The sequence below is a fragment of the Zonotrichia albicollis genome, chromosome 1, assembly GCF_047830755.1.
Source record: "Zonotrichia albicollis isolate bZonAlb1 chromosome 1, bZonAlb1.hap1, whole genome shotgun sequence".
NCBI lineage: Eukaryota > Metazoa > Chordata > Aves > Passeriformes > Passerellidae > Zonotrichia > Zonotrichia albicollis.
The window spans coordinates 39,228,555-39,246,979 of record NC_133819.1 but is presented as its reverse complement, the minus strand read 5'-3'; the positions used below and the strand labels follow the sequence as shown (position 1 = coordinate 39,246,979).

The 18,425-nt window shown below is 40.6% G+C and overlaps 1 protein-coding gene across 11 annotated transcripts in view; it reads right to left on the bottom strand.

The window, feature by feature from the left end:
- RARB (retinoic acid receptor beta) overlaps window positions 1-18,425 on the bottom strand; it is a 323,775-nt gene that overhangs the window by 41,915 nt on the left and 263,435 nt on the right. For all 11 annotated transcript variants that reach the window (XM_026799015.2, XM_026799019.2, XM_026799028.2 and 8 more), the window contains one exon: window positions 3,884-4,025. In XM_026799015.2, coding sequence (XP_026654816.1) covers window positions 3,884-4,025 — 142 coding nt within the window. The remainder of the gene's footprint in view (window positions 1-3,883; window positions 4,026-18,425) is intronic.

Below are 18,425 nucleotides of genomic sequence, written 5' to 3'. Positions count from 1 at the left end.
CAACAAATACCGAGCACAGAAACCAGATTCTCTCCTCTTCATGATAATTTCCCTGCATTCCCTCCCTTCCTCCAGAGAGGTTAATTGTAAGCAGATTTGCAAATCTGAACATTGCTTCGGTGCACTGAAGTAATCTGGAACAATTCTGGGCCTTTATAAACACAATTTCACTCTATTAGAGCTCACTGCAGACAAGATTTATGCCAGTATAGAGAAGGCTTTTCTGCATCACACCCTAGTACGTGGGCTGCGTTGTGTCTGAGGGGACCTCAAAGATCATCAAGTACAGTGACAGTCCCTGCAGCCCACACAGTTTATGAAAAAGGATGGAAGTGGAATTGCTGCTGGGCTAAGCTGGGCAGCTGCAGCAGAAAGGAGCTCCATTTTCTTCCCCCTTATACCCTACAAAAAAATCCAGTTTAAGCTCTCTTTATGAGCAGGCTTCACCTTACAAAGTGACTGCTGCAGCATCCTGCTTGAAAGAGCCCATTCTTGTGGGCAGTTCTGCCCAGCCTCCTGCGTGCTCCCCTAATTGCAGGAGGCAGCGCCGAGTGTGACCCCTGGGCAGCTCCTGAGCACCCAGCGACCAGCGAGCTGCTGGCGGGCACCTGGGGTCACACCGAGGATGGGGCTTCAACAGCAGCCTTGAGATCACGTAATAGAAGGGCAAAGGTCAGTTTCCTAAGGCTCTCCATCACATAATGAGCCACTGTCAGCCTGTGTAGCCTTCTCACTTCAGCAGCAGCAAGAAAAGAATCCTGCATGATCACCGTTTGTCTCGACGTGGTGATTCAAAACACCAAACAGACTGGGAGGCTTCGAAGGACAGAAGAGGTTTGGAGTGGGGTCCAGAGCCTCAGCTGCACCCACACTGCCCTAAGCACTCCTCCAGGAGCTGAGGTGGGACAGCCATATAACAATGCCAAAACCTGATGCGGTGCTGGAGGAGGGACTGGCTCCAGGCCCTGAACCAGGAGCTGCAGCTCAGGTTTCAGTGACAAAGCTCTGGAGTTTCTGAAGGAAGGGTATCTGATTAAAGACAGCAGGGTTTTATTTCAAGCTGTGTTTTGTCCTGTTGTAGGATGATAAGACAGTCATCACTAAGTCGTTTCCCCTCACACTCTTTGTCTTGCCTATCTGGAGCACAAACTTTTTGCAACAGGGACTACACAATGAAAGACGGTCCCTCTACACTAGTGGGATCCAGTTTCAGCAGGTCTTGCAGATATTATCACAAGGCAAATAGCTCCAGTCCTGCCCTGGAGGTAGTGTAGCTATTGACCTCTTGATCAGATCTGGGGTGTAAAATGGGGTTGAAGATAGCTTTTCCCCCCTACACGAACAAAACAACCTATAGAGAAATGCAAATTTGCTGCATTCCTTAATCATCTCACTTCATTCTCTGAAACAAGATAAAGGCATACAAGAAATGCTCAGTATCTCTTCTCTTTCAAACACTGTACCCCCATTCTTAAACCTCTACTTATCACACTGGCTATGCACCCAGTTCCCATCTCTCCTCTGATGTTTGTGAGGAACACTCATTAAGCTCAAAGGGAGCTGCATATGCAGGTACTTTTGCATGCCCTTTAAAGACAGAACAAATAAACACAGAACTGCAGCTTTTAAGCACAGATCACTCTGTATACTGAAAACCAGTATCTACTCCTCCTTAGCTCCTGGGAACAGACCTTGGGGTTCCTATTAGCAGGTGCCATCATGATTACTTTCCCCAACTGGGACTGCTTTGAGCATTGTAGGCTTGTTTCCCTGTGAGATTTCTCTGATACTTTTTTCTGTCCTTTGTTCATGGCTTTCACATTACAAGATAACAGAACCGTAAGAAGACAAAAAAATAAAATGTGAATAATGCACTGGGGGGAAAAAAAATACTCTATCTGGTAAGAAAAAGCTGAATGACAGATGTGCCTTTGTTTACATAAACTTCTAAAGAAATGGAGTTAAAACCTAGAGATATGTATGAAAGAAGGTCAGATAAGAAAATAGTTTCTCAAATCTCTTAAGAGATGAAAAGCTCCTGTTTATGAAGGGATAACACAGAATCACTTCAGACTTAGTTCTTAAACCCAGAAGACAAGACACACTGCATTCAAACTGATGACATTTAAAATAATTTCTCTGTTCCCTTGCAAATGCCTTCTACAGAAATGCAGCCAGAGGACATCCCTCACTTTTCTCCAGGATCCTCTGTTCCCCCTCCAACCTGTTATCCCCCTTTCAGTGCCTGTAGAATTTTGAGATAAAGGCAACTGCCAAAGGGCAATTTCACTTAGTTCACCCCAGAAAACAGGCAGAGCAAAACCTTAATTCCTGCTGGCAAAGCTCCAGCTACCCTATGGGAAAAAACAATCCATCACCTAAAAGGCAGTAAGTCTTTCTAGTTTATCCAAAGTAACTTTGGTTAACCTGTTGGAAATACTGCTGATACTTCCAAAACCTACTCCGATGTGACGTTACAGCATTTAATAAGATTACTATTTCACGTCAGCAATAAAGTCCTTAGGAACTCAAGACCCTCAGGTGAGAAAAGTGCTTTTTCTTCTCTTCCAAACTACATCATACTGTTTTTATTAAAAAAAAAAAAAAGCAGCTTCATGTGCACTTAATATGCAGTGAAATAGCTATCAATAAAATCCTCCTCATTCAATCTCATCTCTTTGCATTTTAGCCTACCTTCTCCTTTACTCCCATCATAGTCTCCACTCCAACAGATGTATACCTAAGTACAGATAAGTGCACTTCAGGTACACAAGGAAACCCAACACAGACAGTGAATTCATGGAAATCCTAAGACCTCCTCCCTCAGTAGCTTGAAACTTTCCAATAACCAGAATTTCACATTTCCATGAAAAGGAGCTGGAAACACAGCACAATGGTCCAAAGTATGTATCTGGTTCTTTCTCCACCTCTCAACACTCTTTCTCTGAGAGGAGAGGGTGAGAGAGAGAAATGGCATACAGTGAGGAGGGACAAATGCAACTGTAGGACCTCCAGCACCTGACCAAGTACAGAAAAGGGAACTACTGGGATGCCCCACACAATTCAGAGATATAAAATGCTGAAGATGAGAACCAGTTTAAATCACAGTTCAGACATAAATGCCTCATCATCATCAATTTTTCTTTTTCTGTGATCTTATACTCTCTCCAAGAAACTCTTGTGGGTGAATTAAAGTTAAGAACTGGTTGGGCAATTTTCCCTCCTCTCTTATGCACACACTGCAAATTTCTGTAGAGGTTATTACTGGTATTGACCTACTGACACCAGAAACATCGCTGATAGAGGTAAAAACCCTCAACAATCAAACAGATCACTACACCAGAGACTTTTTTGCTACTGCAATCAATCCAATCAAAAATGAGAAAGTTTCAGAAGCATTACCCCATGGGATCTGAAAAAGGCCTTTTTAGCTATATTTTCAGACTTGATGGGGATATCAATAAACTGGAAAAAGAGAGTATCACATATTTTTACATAAATATTTTAAAATGTTAATTTAAAGGGCAAACCAGAGATTTCTGGAAAAGAAGGGAGGGAGAGGAAAATCCATTGGGGTTTTGGTGTGCTTTGCATAGTCAGGTTTACTGGTTTTGCAGATTTAGAGAAGAGCATTTGCCAGCTCATTTCACCTTTCAGAGAGGGTCCAGGCAGTACAAACACACAGCTTTTAGGGCTTCAGTGTTAAGGACTCAGAAGTCTGTAAATACAAGTCTAAAGTTGTGTACCAAATTCATACTCCTTTTCCACCATATGAAAGATACTGGACTCAATGGCATAATTGCATAATAGTTTTTTTTTCTCTTTGGACTGCCACATATATGTAGGATATGACAAACAATAAATTGTTTCTGAGACAACTTACATTCTTTGGACATTCCCACTTCAAAGCACTTCTGTAGTCTGCAGTACTGGCAGCGATTTCTGGTAACTTTATTGATAACACAGTTTTTATCTCTGTGACATGTGTAAACCATGTTCTTTTGGATACTCCTGCGGAAAAAGCCCTGGAATCAAGAAAAAAAGAAAATCAAGTAAGCTTCTGAGCTTTCCATAAACCATAGAGACAGGCATGTTGCTTTAAAGTAACAAAACTAATTCAAAGTTATGGCTGGAGTATGGCATCTTTAAAGACTCAGTCTTACTCTAATTTAGTACTCTTTGTTGCAACATAAGACTCATCTCCTAAATAAAAACTAATTACCTAATGCAACCTAAGGCCAAAATAAACAAAGTTAGAACTAGTAAGAGCATTCAGGAAATGAAGTCCTAGATTTTACAAAAAAGCTCAACTAAAAATTGTTTGAGCTTATGAATGTAAGTAATGAGTTGGGTAAACAACAGCCTTCCTAACAGATCCACTTGGAAGTCAGACACTCATCCAATAACAAACAGACTCACTCAGCCTGAAGGTCCCATCTATTTTTGTTACTGCAGAGACTCTCTAGTTTGAAGGCTGCACCTCAAAAGAGAAATAATCTGAAACCCAGGTCTCTTAACTGCTGAAACTCCTACAGCAATTAATGAGGCTTCTGCAGGTGAAAGAGTTCCAGTATCAGGTTATTGAGTTGTGAACTTGTAAAAGTTGCCAATTACAGCACTTTTTTCTTACTCAGATACAGCTGTGAAAATAATCAAGTAATTACAATGATCTTGAACAGAAATTAAAGAAACCTAGAGGTCTGGTTTGTACTTAAGGAACACCATTTAACTGAAATCCTCCTTCAACAAGTGAAAAACAGAAAAATAGCCATAAATGGTAAGGTTAGGTGGCACAGAAAAACGGCAAAGCCCAAGTTAATTTCACTAAACCCTAAGCTTTAGATAATATCATGTAATAATGAAGAAAAAAAAAAGAGGATTACTTTAAGCATTTTAGAGCTCAACCCACAGATATTCAGGAAAAGTATTTCTGCAACAGACATTTGGAAATTTGACAGCACTATTTAACCTTCTCACTCAGATTTTGAAAATGGTTTCAGCAAGCATCAGGGTCAAATTTCAGTCAACATCTCAACATTATGGACGAATAGTTAGCAATTTAATATTTGTTGGAGGGCTTGAGAGGTTAAAACTCTTCAACCAGCCACATGTTTACACCCTACAGCGAAGCTGTAAACTTGATGCCGCAGACGATAGCTCTGTGCCCACAATGCATTAGTCTAAAGATGCAATCATGGGAAGCTATAAAACTGGCTCTCCTCAAGGTGCTCACCAAGACACGTGTGCAGCTCAAGAGACAAAACTCCCCTCAAGAGACAAAACTTCAGAGCTGACTGAGAGACTTTCTGGCTATATGATCAGGGAGTGGTAGGGCAGGCAGCAAGGGCTGGTCATAAATTCCTTGCACAACCAACATGCTATAGGTGCTTAATGTTATGAAAATACCTCAGATTCACTCAGAACTGAAAAATGCCTCCCTAATCACGTAACCCCTGGCAAAAGTTTTCTGCAGCTCTTGCACAGGCAAGCCTCATCCTGAAGTTAGCTCCTCTGATTTAGGAGACATTTATTACTACCATCAAAGTGGTAAATAAAAACTCCCCACATCTTTTCCTTAAGCTACTGGACCCAGAAGAAGAATTTAAAGCTATTTGTTTGGATAATTAAAACCTTTCAAGTTATTAATAAACACTGCTATTTCATATTCTACACTTCTGATCACTAACACTGCTTCAATTGTTGCAATGGCAAGTACGGCAATTGTATGTACATTTGTTTACTTGCCAAAAAGAAAATTTATGGCAATATTCACTCCTTTCTTGCTTTGATATTCCCCTGTGATGCCTGGCTCTGGGGTAATTGCTGGTATGGCTAACAACAACAGTGAGACACCTATGGCATCTATTTTGGTTTAATTCAACAGGCAGAAAAAGTGAGCTGTGCTGTCTCTCTATAGCTTATTTGACCATCACTTTCTGGCTGGAAAGACACAGGGTAAGCCAAAACTGCTAACTCCTATGGCAGCCACCCAGCCTAATCCTGTGCTGCTGAAGGTGATTTAACACCCACAGCCACCAATGGCATTACTCTCCTACCACCAGCCTGACAGGGCAAGAAACAAAATGGCCCAAATGAACAAGTCACCCAATACTGGGAAAAGAAGAGACAGTCTTCTCCAAATGCATCTGTACTCTACCAAAATATAACCAGTAGCTGATGGCACCTACTGATCAGTTGCTCTGATATATATCTGCAGGGTGTGCATCCTTATAACCAGGGTTTAATTACAGCCCATCAGGAAGGAAAGCAGAGGAGGCTGCCTAAGTCCTTACCAGACAAACTTGACCACACAGTGCAGCTGAAAAATGTGATCCATCTGCAGACAGCAAGTATAAAGCATTCATGAACTCATTACTAATAAAAAAGGCTTAAGAAGAACAAATTTGGAAAAAGCAGATCTCCAGAAATAAAGACAGTTTCCTCATCAGCCTAACCTCCACAGAGTGAAAGATACAGAGGAGGATACTAACTGTGGAAGCTTTGACTGCTGTTTGACAAATTACTTTTTAAGACCTGTATCTGATTTTCTTCCTGCACTTAGTCATGGAACCTAAATAAAAATGAACTTGTTTACACAAAATATTCAGGTGAAAAAAAGGTGTAATGTAGTCCTGGTCAAAGCTAAGGACATGATTCCCAACAATGTATTAGTGCCCACTCACAAGTATTCTTCTCAGAGTCAGCATAGGGATACCATTCCTTGTAACATTCATGACAAACTACTTTTAAAAGATCAGCAATACATCATCAAAAAGATTCGATTTTTACATTTTCCTCGGGACAGGCACTAAGATTATAATTACCTTTGCACCCCAAACCAAGCCAGGACAGGAACTCAGGCACTGGTGGATGAGGAGCACCATTTTCTCAGCACTGGGGCTCAGTTTCCTCACCCACCCAGAAGCCTGGTGTGGTGCAGCCACAAGTTATGGATGGCACTGAAAGCAGGGCCATGCTCAGAGACACTTCCTGAATCTGGGCTGAAAAACAGTGTCCTGTCTTTCCCTCTGCAGGGTTTGGACCCCAACTGCAGCTCTGCAGAGAAAGAAAACTGTGCAGGACACAGAGATGGCAGAGCAGGTGCTTGCTGCCCAGTTAAACTGAAAAGCACATTTACACCCTTTCAAGGCTGGGTTCCAAATAGCACAGGTATAATAACTGTGGCTTTTTCAATAAAAATACTGAAGTTAGAAGCAAGCCTAAGTTTTGCTCCAAGTGCTTTCTGTCAAATGACTCCCATCTGATCTCACAACCCCAACAGTTTCTTCCAAAACCAAGAAAATCCAAATGTGACCTGATGTTAAAAAGTTGCCAGAAACTTCAGAGACTGAAAACCACCACTGTTTATAAATTAATCAACTTCTAACACCTACTGGCTCTTGGAAAACAATATACTAGCAACGATAATTCAGTCACCTCAAAATGAATCTGTTTGGCTGAATATTTACATGAGCCATTTTTTATGCAAATATTTTAGCATCCCGTCCAAATTAACACCCTGTGATGTGAGATGAGACACTCCAGTGCCAAAAACAATCACAAATGATTTTTTCTTTGTAATTTAAAAAGACTTATGAATATAAAAAAAAATCCCATTCTGTGAGACATAAAGCATTACTGTCATACATAATTGTTTTTGATAGCACCTACAAAGTACTTGAATTTAAAGGAGCAGAAGCTACTGAAAGCCTATCAGGAACAGTGATTTACTCCGATATTCCTTTTATCCACAACTTTTGAAAGGAACATGTATCCTGTGTTTTTATTTTAGAGAACACAAAGCTTGTGGAAATCACACTTTTGAATTAATTCTGGTTTTCTGAGCTGCTTTTATCAGCATCCTTTACAGAGAACATTTTAGACCAACATTTCAATTTTTAATCTCATCTTTTCTGTGTATCATGCCACATTCCTCCCAGGCCCACCAATCTTGTTATCTTAATGGATGACAGATAGAGTATCACTCTGACCATGCCACATTAGGCATCCTCATTTACCGAGTGCAAGGAAAAAATGCTGAGTATAAATTATTCAGAAATCTATTGTATCAGCGTGTGTTCCCTGAGCATCCACCAGTGGCAGAGCAGACAGATTATTTTTCACTTTTAATTGTGTTGATATCTTACCTGCTGCACTGAAAGCAGAGAGTGATATGTGAAACCGTATGTATCAAGCAGCAAACAAACCTGGTTTCCTAGGTCTATTGCATGGAAGTAAATAATCTATTTAATCAATCCAACCTCAACTCAACACTGAAGAAACCACCCCATCCCATTCACCATTTACTTTTGCAGCAGTTGCCTGTGAATGAGTCAAACTTTGGGAGCTCAGTAAAGAACAGAGTGCACACAGAGAATATTAACTATTTCAGTAATATTTTGAATGCTGTTATGCCCCTGGCTATCTGAATACAAAGGAACTCATTAAGGATAAGCCTTCAAGACAAAGTTTAAACACTTAACTTATGAAGTTTTATGGATTTGTTAGCATGAACTGCTACCCTCACATATTTGATAGGGAATCTATACACCTCCCTCTCCTTCTCTGTCCAGTTGATTTTGGTAGGGCAGATGATTTAGAGCTCAAGTTATGCACATGCATGAAGAGATGGATCATTTGACCACAATGTCTTAAAAATATTTTGCCAGTACAGGGCATGCCAAGTCTTATTTGCAGGCATAGTGGGCTTGCAAGCTGAAAACTTGCACTGCAAGCCAGGGAAAGGGTAATCAGCAGAGAAGGGCCATTGCAAGCTCAATCTGTTTGAACAGCCTGCTCAGTTCATCTGGTTCAGCTTTGATTACCTCCAAATACAGGCAGCCAGCTATGACTCCTGCAGATTTAGAGGCCATTCTTTGGTAAATTTGCAAAATAAACTTCTGAGTGAAGCATATTGCTATTTTATCTTAAAAAAAAACAAAGAGTAGGAAGGACTTTTCCATGGTACAGTTTATCAGTAATTTATAAACTCTGACTGAGCTCTGAGAGGAAAGATAAATACCAGTAGCAGCTGAAAAGAAAATCCAGCCCACCACACACCTGAGACCTCTGCACTTAACTTTATTCTGAAATAGGGGCTGGGCAAATATGTGCACTTTTTACAAAAGAAATATTTGTGATGTTTGGCTGCTGTTCAATCTCTCTGTTTTAATAATTTAAGTTACCCTCTGTCCTTGCTAATCCTGTAAAATATATTTAGAGAAGGTAAAGCTCCCATTCCTGCTCTCTCTGGAGCATCAGGAGACATTTAAGGTATCTCTCAGTGATGGGATCTGCACAAAACTGCTTTGTTCTGTGACCAGGGAATTGCCCAGGTACATGCATGAACTAAATGTAGATTGCAGTATTTTTAACAACTAGTGGCAGCAGTCAGGGAAAAAAAACCCTTGCCTCACCAAATCCTGGTAGGCTCTACAGTCAAGCTGGGACAGAGACATGCAAGTTTTAGTTGTTAACCAGGAATATTTACTCTGAGAGGCCTAGGTAACATGCTAACCTGCAACTGGAGTTGCATAGAAAGGCTTACAAAAGATCTATAGCCCAGCATATGCTGTTCAGTGATACCATACTGACAAAACAACTGCAAAATGGCTGCAGCCAGAACAGGAGACCCCACAAGTAACGAAAACTACTAAAGCAGCTATCTAAAAGGAAGCCCAAATGAGCTTATTCCCAGTTGCACAGCACTTTTCCAGGATGTCTGCACTGTCTATCACACTTTGGAAGTCATGGCTTGCAGAATAAACAAATTAATTGTCTGACATTGTGGCTGGAAACCACTGCTGGCACAAAATGGAAGCAGCTACAACAATAAGTAAAGGAAGGCTCACTGCCAGAAAGTAGGGAAATTGTGCTGATGATGTATGTCAGGGCAGGACAGGAAGGTCTTTGCAAAAACAAATTTCAATAGCTAGTAGAGAGCACCTAGAAATGCCAGCCAGCCAGTGGTGGAGGAGCTCAGCACCAGCCCGCCCTGGGAAGGGCTTTGGCTTTTTCTGTCATTGCTGGTATTTCCAGCTTGCCATCCACACCTCTGCTTGCCTAGCCATTTATTCTGCAGGTGAAGAGCAGCCCTAAGATTCTATGGCCAAAGAAACCTAAATTTGCCCTTGAAACCAGCGTGGCAGTGAATTTCATTATTTTTAATCAACAGAACTCAAAGCTCATTAAAAATAAGCAGCAGCCATCCCACATCTTACATATAGAAAATACAGACCTCTGGACTTAAGAGCAATCCACTATGGGGAAAAAAGAGTCTATTATCTTTTCATTGTTATTACACAAATTGAAAAGTTTGAAATATCTCGGGGTTTCTCATTTCTTAAAAAGAGAAAAGGGCCCAAAGGACATGGATGAACAGATGAGGAACATGTTGTTCCTCTCTAAGCTACCACAATGGGGATACTCATCTGTAACTACAAAAAAAATTCACCAGCAAAGACAGTGCACGCCATGTTTGATAAATCCTAATAGTTTCTAAGGTGCAAATGGTCTAATGGGCTTCACAGGAGAAAAAAAAAAATAAATTCTGATGACAGAGCTTGAAGAAAACTGTTCATGGTGCTAGTAATGCCGATTAGCCATTAGCCCCTGGGAAGGCTGGAAAAAACTACCATTTTTTATTGTGCCCCTTGCCAAAACATATTCTGACTCCACAAACCTTGGTTTAATGTAAAAAAATATTCTATAAACCATCATTCTATAAAACCATCCCCCATTTTCTGGGGAGTTTGAAACACTTCTGCTGGCCAGCTGGCAGAGAGGCAGCTACCAATAAAACAGGGGAGATGTATTCCATCAAGTGCAAATCTGCAACAACCAGATTCTTCCAGCGAGGGTACCACGGCATCCCTAGGACTACGCACGTATTTTTCCACAATTTCGATTTTCGCTGAACTCCTGACCTTTTTAGCAAACATGTCAAAGTCTCCAGACAGAACAGTCATCACCTTGAAACAATATGTGAGGGGAAAGAACGGCTGAGATTTTCTGCTTCTCCACTTCAGTGATTTAAACAGAGAGGAAGGCGCTGGTATGCGCTTCCATCTGCTTTTTTCAAATTAAGAAAAAAAGGACATGGAATGTATATAATTAAAAAGTTACAGTTAACTTCCTCTCAGTCGTGTCTGTAGGATGATTTTTGGCCTGCTATGAAACTCCAGATGGGAAGAGTAATGAATATAATTTAATACAAATAACAGGAGATCAAAGAAGTGCTTTTCTGAGTTATTTCACACAGTTTAATGGAGAACTCGGGAATGAATTATTGCATTTTGCTGTTGTTTTATATTTTTGTTTATGCAAATCAATTCCCTTTAACCAAATTTGTGAAGGATCAGACCTATAACCCAATAAAACAATAAAATGTCACTAGGATGGTTGTACAACTGGCTAGCACTTATCCAAAAGGCTGTATGTTGCTAACTGCTCATCGTTTTTTTCCTCTCTTCCCCTCCAGTGCCTCAGGATTTATACCACCAATTAAGACAATAATGAGTGCCCCAGGTTGACCTCCCAGGAGCAAGAATTAATTAAGCGCAGTATTTCTTCGTAAAGAATGACACTTTTCCAAACCATTTATGTAGCTGCCCTCCTGCATGGAAGCACGGTATCACAGAAGACTTTTCAAATTGTTATCCCTCAATTGTATGACTGATTTTGGTTTACAATCATAATTTGTGTCTTTGGTGTTATCCACTGGGTTTTCGGATGGCTGGAGCGGGGGCACCATCTTCCATGGACAATGTCACAATTTTACTAGGAGACGCATAGGTTGGTAGTTTTGGGGTTTTTTTGCACAGAGCTACAATGCAAAGACATTAAACAACAGCTACTCTAACAAAGCAGTGGACCTCCTAGTAAAAACAAACAAAAATCTCCACCAAGCTATGCCCCTGCAGTGACATGCAGATTCCTGCAGCAGGCAGGACAAGGAAAAGACTCATGTTAGCTATGCAATTACCATGCTGCAATTACTTGTAGCAGTCTCTCAAATTAACGTCTCCATTTAGCTGCTTGGCAGAGATGGAAACCTGAAGAGGAAAGGGCAAGCTCAAACACAACCTTACACGGGAGAAAGAAGGTGTGTGTGTGTGCTCCAAGGAAATTCCCTGCACAGGCAGGCTTTGTGTCCTCCTCCTTCTCCCCTCCCAGCCTTCCCCACGAAGGCTTGCAGAGTTCCTGCACATATTTGGCAGCAGAGTTATTTATCAAAAGAGGCACAGGGACTTTATTTAATTGTCAGCCGATACAAAAATCCCTGCACTTCTGCACCATCTGAAATTTATAGCAGCAGTGCTTTCTTTCCTGCTATCAGCAACCGAATGTTTAGAGCTCAGCTGAAATAATAATGCAAACTATGCCACAAATATTTATATATGCCTGCAAGCTGGCTGAGGCGCAATTCCCCTCACGCTAGCAGAGATCTGCACAGTTTGTGTGCACAGCCAGCTGTTCCCTGCTCTCGCCCCAGCTGACCTGGAGCCAGTGCAGCAGCCCAGCCTGAGCCTGGCTGGCTGGGTGGGTGCCTGTGGGTGCTGGCAAAGAGCTGGCCCCTGCTTACCTCCAACACCCAGCATGTTTCTATTCTCTTTGTCTGACCTGGGAGGAGTTTTAAAACATGCCCGATCCGTAGCAAAGAAGTATCTGAGGAGGGATGAAGTGGCATATGAAAACAACGCAGAAAGCAACTTAAAAATACTCAGATGAAATAACTTGGACACAAACATGCCAAAATAAACCAGATGTCTTGAGCATTATGCTTCCTGGTACAGTTTTTAGGCATCTATCTGAATGACTCATCAACACACGTTCACTATCTCCCCATAATTTTTTTTTGCTCTTAGTTTTGACAGTTGACATCTAAACAAATATGTTGCACCAGATCTCTTGAAATCTGGCAAGTAATATCTTGTACTTACTCCTTTATGCTGCACTCTCATTCCCCTGTGTTCGGCAACAAAGAAACTCTGCTAATATCCAACTATCCACTAAAATCCTCTAAAGCCTAGAGTTTAGTGAAACTTGGATGCCTGGAGACTAGAAAACAGAGTTCAAGTAAACACCCAGAAATATGCAAGTCTGGCTCTCTAGTACTGGCAGTAGTCAAGGAAAATTACCTTTCCACACTGCAGCTGAAACTCATTACCAAAGGCGACAGCAGAGGGATGAGTTGGAGCTGGACCAGCTTGGAAAACCCACCATTCTAAAGAGTGAGATAGTGGCTATATCCCCCTGCCCAGTTTCCATACACAGTCAGAGCACCCACGGTAAAAATGGTCTGGACAACATGGGAAAGCAGGCTGAGAAAGGTGGATGAGATGCAGTCTGTGCCAGTGCAAGGGATTAGCAACTGCAGAAACAGAGACAGAGGAATCAACTGACTAGTTCCTCCAAGCAATAAAGACTTTTAGGGTAACACTAAGCAGAGAGATGCATCTTGTTGCAAACCCCAACACAAATCACAGTGAGATGCTGAAAAAGCATCGCAAGACAAAGGCAGCGCTGCATCCCCCTTGCCCAGTGGATCTATTCAGCCAAGCTGTAGGGGAATCAAGGGAGAGTCTCAGACTGGGCAACTTTGATGATGAGAAAACATGACCTTTCAGAGATGAGTGAATGAACTGAAGCTGATTAATCTAACACAGGAAAATCTTAGCAAGATGTTTTCCTGTTTTCTCCCTCCCCTGCCAGACTTCAATCAATGGCCAGATTCAAGCACAGAGCTCACAGAATCACAAGACGATCATTCTTTCAGTTTACGAAAATCACATGGATTTAGGGTGAGATGAAAGATTGTTTTAGTTAGTTCATCCATTTGGTTCCTGGATGCTGTGCTTACATCTCTTCTGTTCATCTAACACTCCTTTTTCTTTCCTTTAAATAAAAAATATGTAGTTTTCACTTTTGTTTCTGTACATGTAACAACCACTGTGCATTAGCATCGACAAATGTGGACTGGGCAAGATCATTTGCAGCAGCATCTCTGAAATGCCTTGATCTTTTCATAAAAAAAAAAAAAAAAGAAAAAGAAAAAAAAAGGAAAAAAGTAAAAAATGGTTGTGCTCATTCATTAAAAAAATGATGGGTTGCAGAGCTCTCTCTCTTATATGGTCTGCTTAAATATTGCTAAGTCTAGAGCACTGCCACTGTTTTGGACCAGCAGAAAGCATGTAAGGATCACGGCACACATTGAAACGAGGACCTAATAATTTGCATATATATTTATCACAGGTGTGCAGGGTTCCAAGCAAAGCAAGCACTCCAGAGACAGGGAAGACCTTTCTCCTGTTTGGAAGATTCATCTGGAGAGCAGCCAGTGAGGACTTGCAGGAGGAGTGAACAGTAGCCCATTGGAGTGGTTACCACAGCCATAAATCTCTGCTTTCCCTGTTAAGCGCCTGGGAGGAGGGAGAGGGAACTGGCCACAGCTGACAGTAATGGGTCCCATTAAATTGTCGCTTTTAAAGAGACTCTAAAATGAGAACAAACTTGCTTCATAAGCATTTGATCAGTTTGCCTGACACCAGGCAATGGCAGACCCTGCTCACCTGCACTGGCGGGGGGCTGCTGGCTCTCCCTTCCTGCAGCTGAATAGCTGGAGTGAAATCACTGGCTGCATTTACAGCCAACCAAATCTACATTTTTGGCACTACTTGTAACTGTGTCTCACCTTATAATTTATGCACCCATTATTCTAGACAGGGGATCCAGAAACAATATACTTTTCCCCTCTAAAATGCTGTATTATGATCTGCTTTTTATTGCATAGTAACTTTTCCCACTGAAATATATTAAATGAGAAACTTTAAGCATGGCCACATGAAATCATAAGGGACTTTATATACAAAAATGTTTTTCTATTTCTCAGCTGTCTCCTGAGTTGAGTTGTGGAAATTGTGGGGGCTCCTGCTTATTATCAAAAGGAAGAACAATTTTTGTGTAGAGGCTCTGAATATTTGGCAAACAGCTGCAGCAGCACACCACTTAACCGGTTTCTATGCCAACATACCAAAAATAACAATTACAGAATTGGGTGCATGACCTCTTTAACACTACAAGTTTTCATAAGGGGGGTGCTGAGGTGCACAGGTGTCCTAGAGGTGTCCCCTGTATATGGAAAGTTCCTCTGAAATAACAAGAATGAATTTGCATATATATTTATCACAAGTGCACAGGGCTCTAAGCCTGTGGACAATTAATAAGAATAATAAGGAAAAAGGATACATGTAAATGTATCTCTCAGGAGACAAGGTACCCATATCTCAAGACTACAGTAAAATCTAGATACAAAGAAAGAAAGATAGGCTGTAACCTCAATTTTGTCATTTTCTGCTCTTTTGAATAGGTACTCAAAAGTGAAAGAATTTTTTTTTTAGTAAGACATTTGTTTTCTTTTACAGGGTGAAGAAAAAGAAGAATGTATATAATAAACAAATTGGATAAAGAATCTCTAAAGCTGACTTCATTGGAAATACTGAATCTTGGAAAATTACATCCAGTTGTCTTTTCTGCTACAGCACAGACAAAGACCAGCTCCACAAATCTGAAGACCAGCTCTGGGATCCATGGTGCAAATTCAATTGCACTCCATTTCCAGAAGAATCTAAAACAAATACCCCTCTAGGAAATTTTCTCAAAGGAGCACTTCATTTGGGATTAGAAAGAACCCCTGTTTCCATTATCAGATCAGTCTGCAAGTGCAGATGGCGATGGAAGGCGACTTTCCAAGGCCAAAGTGTTTCTGAAAATTGGGAAGCTGACCATTTACAAACTGAGTGATGGTGATGGTTCACAATAACCAGAAAATATAGATAGGTGTATAATTCAAAGTAAATTCCAAAATTGTAGCAAACAAAGAGCACCTGAATATTTACTAATAAATAAGTGTGAACAGAATTAGATAATGATTTATTCCATTTTCTCCCATTATGAAACCCCTTAATTTTGGATTTATTTCTCTAAGACGTGCCAATCAGAAAGACTTTAAGTACTTGCTAAGAAAAAATCAAACTACAATTTGAAAAGATGCCTAGAGCAAGAACAGCAGTGACCTCAACCATCTCACCAGCACCAAATTCACACTCAGCCAGAACTACTCTTGGCAAACTATTCTGTTCTTTTTTCCAACAGGAAAAACAGTGCACTTTCTTATGGGGTGCAGCAAGCTATCCTAAATCTACATTCAAAAAATCAATTGTATATCATTCTCTATCAACTTCTCATTAATCAGATTTTTTTTTAAGTTCTAGAGTTAGAAAATGAAAGCCACATTTGTACACTGTAATTGCATAAATATGGCATAGTATAAAAAATAGGCTAGTACTGTTATCAGAAAATCTCACAGTATTTCATTTCTGAGATGTTTGCTCTGATATCCCTATTTTCTTATTTGCTGGTTTACATCTGCAAACAATACTTTTAAAGATCATATTACAAAATATTGTGTTAAATATGGTGGAAAGCTGTATTTTTTCTGCACTTGTACAATCTGTGGAGTGTGCACAGAACAGCCTGTACTCTACAACTATAATTAAAGGCCACATGTGGTCCTTAAACTAACAGGGAGGTATGAAATTGATTGACAAGATGAGAACAAAATAAAAGGTTTTTCCCTCTTTCTAGTGAAGAAAATTGAAAAAGTAAAACCCATTAGAACCTAGTGACAGGGAAATAAAAACACACTCCACATTCCCTGCATGCAAACCAGGGGACTTCTCAGCAGGCAAGTGTGCTAGCCTGAATTGCAGCCCACCTGTTTCTGGCATCTCTGGTTGTACCTCACAGTGTGATTTGCATAGACAGCACTTTTACACGTGGATATAATGTACTTAATTCTTCTGAAGGTGTTGGAAACCACACACACTTCACTGATCCAGCGTGAGCCAGAGCTCCCTCAGCCATTTGCTAATAAGCCATATCAGCTATGGGCAGGTGAAAGCTGGATGGAATTGTGACAACTACATCTATAAGGACTCTTTACCATCCACTGTGGTGAGAGAAATTATGATTCAATTCCAGCAACAACATGTCCATACACATATAAATTTGAAGTTTCTTCTTTTTACAGTGTGTATTCCCAGATAGGGAAAGGCATAGACACTGCCAAAAGAGTAAGACTCAACAATTTTAGTTCATTAATAACAACAACGGCAAAAAAGTAATTGTTATGGACTACTTAGTGGCCAAAGACTCTGAAAAGATAAGCAAGGTCAGCAGGCATGAAGGCTACATTTATGTTAGGAAATGCTCTTGCAAACAGTCATGAGCACGATGGCGTGCTGGCATTCAATGGGAAAGTCCACATCTGCCTTAGATATCTCCTCCTGGCCTCTGAAATGGGACAGTTGTACCCAAATTGCCCACAGGAGATGACTGCCTGCAGGAGGAACACCACTTGCTACCAGAAACCTTCCAGGTACACACCATGGCAAAGCTGTGCCCCAAAACGGGGCTGGTCACCAACACACCAGAGATCAAGAGTCAGACATTGCTGTTCTTTTTTGAGAAAGCCTTCACTGATGGTATCAGGAATTTTATAAGAGAATGGAGTGCAAGATTTAAGCCAAGCAATTATACATTGTTATGTGACAGTTCATGGAAAATAAGAGAGTACTTTCCAGTTCCTGTTTCCACAGGACATTAGTCCTTATACTCACAAATGAGTGGAGCAGCAGGGTTAGCACAGTTAGAAAGTCAGTTTGGGCTAATCTCTGTGCTTTTATAGCATCAGCATGGTTGCCAGAAAAAAAATTACAGTAATTAGCAAAAAACAACTATTCTCACAGATTAAGATGAACCCCTGGTTTTTGACAAGGGGCAGGGTAAGAGGAAGATTAGCTGTGGATGTAGGTGCTGTACCCTCATGGAGACACTCTTCGTCCATGCCTGCTCCAGAAGCCCAGCACATGGGAGCAGCTGGGCTATAACCCACAACCTGGGTCCAAAGAACTGGAAAGCATATTTGGCACACAACACAATCTACATTTTTGCTACCTGTTATGGTGAGCAAGTAATTTTATTTCTTCATTTATGATATTCACACAACCCAGACAAAGATTTTAATAAACCTGGCAAAAATTTTTTTTTGCTCCTGATCCCATGTATTTCATCATGTTTGTTTGTCTCAGAATGCTTCCAACAAATACATGCTTCCCATCTTTTAAAATGAATTCAAGATCTGTCAAAAGTTTTATCTTTCAAACAAACAAACAAAAGCAAAGCAAAAAAGAATTAAGAATTTACTGAAAGAGATACTCTATTTTTCATGGGGCACCTGAACTTCCTTGGTTTGTTATTTGAAAAACTAAAATTTCAAGGATGGCATTAAAACAATCAGGTCTTCTCTGATAGCACAAAATGAATAAAATTTCCAGGGTTTCAGTACTACATTTAAAGCAGTTGCA